The sequence below is a fragment of the Nyctereutes procyonoides genome, unplaced genomic scaffold (assembly GCF_905146905.1).
Source record: "Nyctereutes procyonoides isolate TBG_1078 unplaced genomic scaffold, NYPRO_anot_genome, whole genome shotgun sequence".
NCBI classification, from domain to species: Eukaryota; Metazoa; Chordata; class Mammalia; order Carnivora; family Canidae; genus Nyctereutes; species Nyctereutes procyonoides.
Genome location: NW_026575133.1, coordinates 43,421,444 through 43,427,721, shown reverse-complemented (window position 1 = coordinate 43,427,721; position 6,278 = coordinate 43,421,444). Strand labels below are relative to the sequence as shown.

The 6,278-nt window shown below is 43.3% G+C and overlaps 1 protein-coding gene across 1 annotated transcript in view; it reads right to left on the bottom strand.

The window, feature by feature from the left end:
* Positions 1-336: 336 nt before the first annotated feature.
* Positions 337-6,278, bottom strand: part of DNER (delta/notch like EGF repeat containing) — a 312,689-nt gene continuing 306,747 nt past the window's right edge. Inside the window, exon 13 of the mRNA XM_055345842.1 lies at positions 337-1,347. Within this exon, the coding sequence (XP_055201817.1) occupies positions 1,236-1,347 (112 nt within the window). The 3' untranslated portion in view covers positions 337-1,235. The remainder of the gene's footprint in view (positions 1,348-6,278) is intronic.

Below are 6,278 nucleotides of genomic sequence, written 5' to 3'. Positions count from 1 at the left end.
CTGCACGTCGTGCCTAGGAGCCTTTCCGCATTTCAGTGTCCCCAACAGTCCTGTGTGCTGTACTTTGCAGGCAGGTTCTGATGTAAATGCTAAAAGGAGAATTCTTGTTATTTCCCCCCCGCCCCATCTTTCATGTTTAAAGGAAGTGGGGGAGGCTTCGCTGGCAATTAGATCAGGACGGTTCCCAGAAGGTACAGGAATGGATCTGACAGCTGCAGAATGGTCTTCCTCGGAACAGTCAAGATGTGAAAAACGGCGAGATCGACAAGCAATATCAAACCCAAAACGTTTTCTCTTCTTTCAAAAGAATGAGAGACAAGTGCATCTTGGACTTGGTAACATTTATTCAATAGTCTGTGAAATTAGCAAGAATCAGAAGAAGCACATATCAATCCAATACGGCCACAAACATGTCCTGGATATAAATAAAGATGTCCTATGAGAAGCACTCACTACAGGAGGAACTAGTACTTTCTTATATTGACTACCTCTTAGCAACAAACAACTCCAACGTAAATTCAATTTACTCACAATAGAAAAACCTTGACTTCTAAAAGGAAATATAGATTTGCTGCGGTCGTAATTTGCCTCACGAGGCCCGTTCGCTGCGTGACTTCCAGGCCTGGCTTGACGACTGTTGCGAAAATGACAAAAAACGAACTCAAAAGAACCGCTTCCGCAAGGTTCAACGGACCAGTGCGGAAATAAGTTACTTACCCATGCACAGAAGAAGGCAAAGGCTAATTTCATTCGGGTTAGGAATAATAAATGCAACTAGTTTCTTTTTTCACGAAACAAACATTTCAGACTTCGTTTTAGGTTAACGGGTATACTGTTATATGGGTCATACTCTACATGTGTTTCCTAACTACTCAGAAAGCCGGCACTCACACGTCACATGGAAACTTCTGGTCGATTAGACTTATTCTCTGTAACAGCCACAGAAAGCCAGCCGCGTTTCATGACGGCATCTACCATGGGAAGAGCACACACTAGTCGAAGCATACAGTTTAAAGAGCTGAAAGTACATTAAAACGTAGTCTATGGATTTCACAAATTTTGTTTTTTAAAATATTTTTTCCAAACTAAAAGCTGCAGAAAATTAGTTCTTCGATATTCTACCGAAAACTCTTGAGCAGCTACCATTTCAAATTTCTTAAGCTTTTTATTTTCTTAAAAATATTTAAATGAGGGTAGTATCCCATCTTTTTGAAAAATAATCCCCCCCAAAAAGATTACAAATCTTTTGTTTTAATCAGTGTGACCAGGGGTTTGTCATCGGGGCTGTAGTCCTCATAGGCGATGGGGGTCACGTCGTACATCGCAGGCCGGGATTTCTTGCCAAACCTGAAACCGCAGGGAGAGAGGACCCTGGTTAGATGAACAGTGGGTCTCAAATTCTATGAAAGGCAAGTAGTGAGAATAACAGATTCAAGAATCAGATGGAACAATAAAAATACCCTAAGAAATATATTCTCTTGCAGCACAGAAATTGAAGAGATCCGGATATCAATGCTGAATGAGTATGCACATTACTCATTCAGTGCGGGAGGTAAAAAAAGGATTTCATGAAACACGGGGCCCAAATGAATGTTGACGCTTCTGGGTTAAATCCTGGCAAAGCAACAGGCGTTTCAGCCCTACAATAGGTCTTAAGAAAATGTATTTATTTGTCTTTTTCTTCTGAGACTCTTAACTATCTGCAGAGGCAAGCTTATTTTACATCCATTCCGGGAACACAGAATGGCAGGGCAAGTCTTCCTGGGGACTTACTGGAGGGCTATGAAGGCTCAGAGGTCATCTGAGGTCCCAACATGAGGAGATGAGCAGATAAGGAGATGTCTGCCCACAACACCGGGTGCCCACCATCCAACCCCACCCACCTGTTCCTCCCCACGCCCCACACACACAGGCCATTGTTTTTTGTTGTTTTCCTCTGAACACGAGCCATTGTCCCAAAAGATCTGTGTATATCAAAATCCCTTCAACAGCAGGACTGACGCCCAGAAGCCAAGGGTGTCAAAATCCAATTTCAGGACTTCCTGCCAAATCAGTCTTAAGATGGAGATTATTAAAATAAAGCCAATTCAACTTCTGGGTGGTCTCTTCCCATTGAAGGCCTCACCTTCCCTAAAGTCTCTGGAGTATAATATGATTTAAGTAATCTTCCACATTCACCCACCATGCCTCCTCCCTCATACAGACAATATTTTTTTAACTGTTTCAAGTCCAATAGGGTTTTTAAAAGAAACATGTAAAGAACCTTAAATTTTAAAAAGGTTGGTGGGATGAGCCCCTAAGACTTTAAGGGGCTCACTTATCATGGTTTTCACCCTACCTCTGTTGTCCTTGTTACTACTTTTCCCTTTGCTATCTTGGAAACCCGATCTGCTCACATAAAGTGAGAAGTAGAAAGGAATGGGAAAGGAGAAAATGTCCATTCTTCATATTATCTTTTGTTTTTAAACAATTGTCGATCATTTGTTCTGGTTGACTCAAGATCTACTGGTTTTCAGGGGCACAAAGTCAGGAACCACGCCAGATGGGCAACACGCAAAGAGTTAACACATCCTGCCACCAAGAAATCCAAGGATATTACCATAAGATTAAAAAGCTTTCAATAAAATCATGTCTAAAATGTGAAGCCTCACTGGTCTGTGCATAAATGCGGGTTGGATTCCAGCCTGTGGTCTGTTTATCTAGATTGAGTGAGGCCTGCATAATCTGACGCTAGGGAAAGGGGTAACATTGTAAAAGCCAACTGGATCTGAACACTTTCTCCCAAGGCTGAAACTTCTGGAAGCCGCTTTACGGCACAAATATTTTGACAATCTATTTCTCATAAAACAGCTAGCCACCTTGGTAACAATATACCACTAATAATATTGATTCATGTTAAAAGTCGGGCAATCCCAGTGCAAAGCCCTCTGTATCCTAACATAGTAAGCCAGTGAGACCCCTTCCTGGGGGAACTTTGATGGGAAGGTCAGCGAAGCCCAGAGAGCCGATCAATGAATTGGTTGGCCAAGGGAAAAAAAAAATCCAAGCAACTTAATAGCTTGAATATGTGTTTAAAGAATCCGTTTTATTTTTTTTTTTTTATGATTTCATAGTTTGAAGGAGAATCTGTTTCTTCAACATCTAGAAAGTTAAATGCCTCCACATTATGCAATCCACCAACAAGCTAAAGCAAAGGGCTGTAATCTTAAATTGCGATCATGGGGCTGAATATTGACAAGGCAGGTTTGAGGAGGGGTGTTTCAGATCCACGGAGCGTAACAAGGCAAGGGCTGAAACCAGTCAGGATCAGCCACAGCTGAAGAACAAGGAACCCTGGTTCCTATCTAGACAAGTAACTGGCTGTGTGCACGGTGCTAATGAGATCAACTCCCAACCAGTATGGGTCATAAAGTATAAGGCTGGTTACAAAGGTAACCTGGTTTAAAGAGGGATAATACCCCCAGTGCTATCCTGAGTTGGAATCCCTGTGCTATGACTTAATTAGCTCCACATTCCTTAGGTGAAATACAGAAGTCTCTACCCTAAAGCATCCACCACATAGAAGCTAAAATGGCTTTTAAAAAACAATAAAATGAGGGGCACCTGGATGGTTCCATTGGTTAAGCATCCAACTCTTGGTTTTGGCTCAGGTCATGATCTCAGGGTCTTGAGATCAAACCCCATGTCGGGCTCCACACTCAGCGTGGAGTCTGCATGTCCCTCTCCCTCTGCCTCTCCCCCTGCACGCTTTGTTTCTCCCTTTCTCTCTCTCTCATGAATAAAATCTTTAAAACACACTAAAATGAAACAAGACTTTCCTTGAATCTCCTACACCTATCACAGTGGCAAGCTCCCATCTAGTAAAAAAATGATTGTGCATTCCTACTTAAATTTATAATCCCCACAGCTTTTTTATATTTCCTTTGTTTCTCAGAATTGGGTGGATGTTAAGAAATAAGCTAACAGCCATAGAATTCCATTTAAACTCTCAGGCACTAAGCCAATGGTAAGAGCTTGCCTGTGTTATGGCAGGAATATTTATGTGACTGTTCCTTTAAATAACACACTGGGTTTTTTTTTTCTCCTTATCACAAAGACACATTTTAAATGTAAAAAAAAAAAAATTGGAAAATAGAAAAAATTATAATGTAGACCAGGGGTTCACAATGTATAGCATGAAAGTCAATTACGGCCTGTTGCCTGCTTTTTTTTTTTTTAAGATTTTATTTATTTATTTGAGAGAGAGCAGAGTGAGAGAGAATATGAGCAGGGGGAGGGACAGAGGGAGAGGAAGCAGACTCCCCACAGAGCAGCCCCTCCCCCAATGATGCAACGATTGCAACAATGCAGGGGCTCAGTCCCAGGACCTAGGATCATGATCTGAGTCAAAGGCAGATGCTTCACTGACTGAGCCACCCAGGCACCCCACTGTCGCCTGTTTTAAATAAAGTTTTATTGGAACACAGTTACATCCATTCATAATGAGTGTCTGTGACTTTCATGCTACAAAGGCAGAGCTAATACAAAGACCTGGGGGAGGTATGCTCCATAAAGTCTAAAGTATTTTGCAGGCCTTTGATGAAGACTGTAAAAATCACCCACGAGTCCCTCTCTCCAAAGGGTTTAGCATAGTGTCTGGTCATGTCAACAAAACCCAGAAACAATCATGGGAAGCTGTGGCAACAGCAGCGTTAAGGTCACTGGCATCGCAAACATATCTGGTGACCAGCCTCATACACCTTATCTCACTATAAGATACTGCAACCAATTGTAAGGCAGATCTAAGAGAGTGTGTTCTTCTAGTTCATATTCCGCTGAAAGTCAAAACCTAAAACACCACCTCAGGGAATGTAGGTGGATCTGACCTTGAAAACAGCCAAAGTCCTGAGATACTATTCAGGAAAACATGACTGGATCCTTCCACGGCTGTTCTGTTTCTGTTTTCTGTGATCAAGCGCTTAGAGCTCGTGGGGCAGTGAGCAATCTGCAGCCGAGATGTGACCTCACTCCAGAGCCTGGGATGCTCATTTGCTCCCGCTGGCCAGTCACAAACTCTCTCCAGCCTGAGCATCAGCAAAGCAGCCACAGAACACAGGACCCTTAACAAGAGAGAGAAGGGGGAGGCTCCCTCACACCCCGGCACTAGCCTCAACTAACTGCGTGCTGACGTCAGAATCACCAGACACTTCCTCGGTCACTCGTGAATGTCACAGGTGACCCACTCAGTATTTGTCCTGTGTGGCTGCTGAGCTGCAGTCATTCTGATGCAACGTCATCTCCAGGCCGACAGCAGGGAGACAGGCTGTGAAATGGGCGTTAGCTACAGGTCACTGCTGGAAACTAGGGAGGAGGTAATAGCAGAAGGGTTAATTTTTTTTCAGTGCCTTTCTAGGGTTTCCAGGAAAGGGGAGTGAAAAGGGGCCAACCAGCCAGAGACCCAGCCAGGACCTCTAGAGAGCCATGCTGTAGAAACCACAGGTCGCGGCTGAATAAACGTTTATAGGGGAATGTTCCAGATATCTGGGAAGGTATTGTATTAACTTCAATGGTTTTATCTGCAGTCACTGGTGCATGGAGGAGCTTATTGGTTGGGAATTCTGCAGTAAATATTTTTGATAAAAATCAGCACCAAATAAGAACCAGGTTTGTAAATGCTTTCAAGTTTATTCTTTCCTTCCAAGACTATCCAGTTAAATATCTTCCGAGTGGGCTATATAAGCAGGAAGCTCAGAAGAATCTATCTTAAACTATTCTGGGGCTGAAATAAGATACTCCTCTTGAACACAAAAGGATCTGAGCCAGAGGTCCCTGTGGGTGTGAAGGGAACCTGACTCCTCAGGTCTCCCAGTACATCCCAGTATAATGCCACCGATTCTGCTCCTTCCTGGTGAACTTAGCACTCCTGGGAATGGAGGGAGAAGACTCTTGACCAACACAGAAGCTTGTTTCCCTTTCTTTTTACACCTTCCATCTCTCATCCCGTGACTTCTGGGTACTGCAAACACTCATGCGGGCCACTTATTAGGCTGGTGCCCTGGAATGAAGCCACCTCTCAGGCAGGTCAAGACATCCTACAGCAACCCCTAATAGAGATTGTCCTTTCATTAAGACTTCAAATTTTACTAAGTAAGGTCTGCTATGTGCCAGGACCCACTGAAGACAGAAATAAAACAGCCCTACATGTACTGGCCGGTGGAGGAGTCTAATAAACAAGATGTGCAGGGATTGGTCTCAGGACTTCCTGGAGACTGTGATGTCAAGCTTGCCCTTAAAGGAAG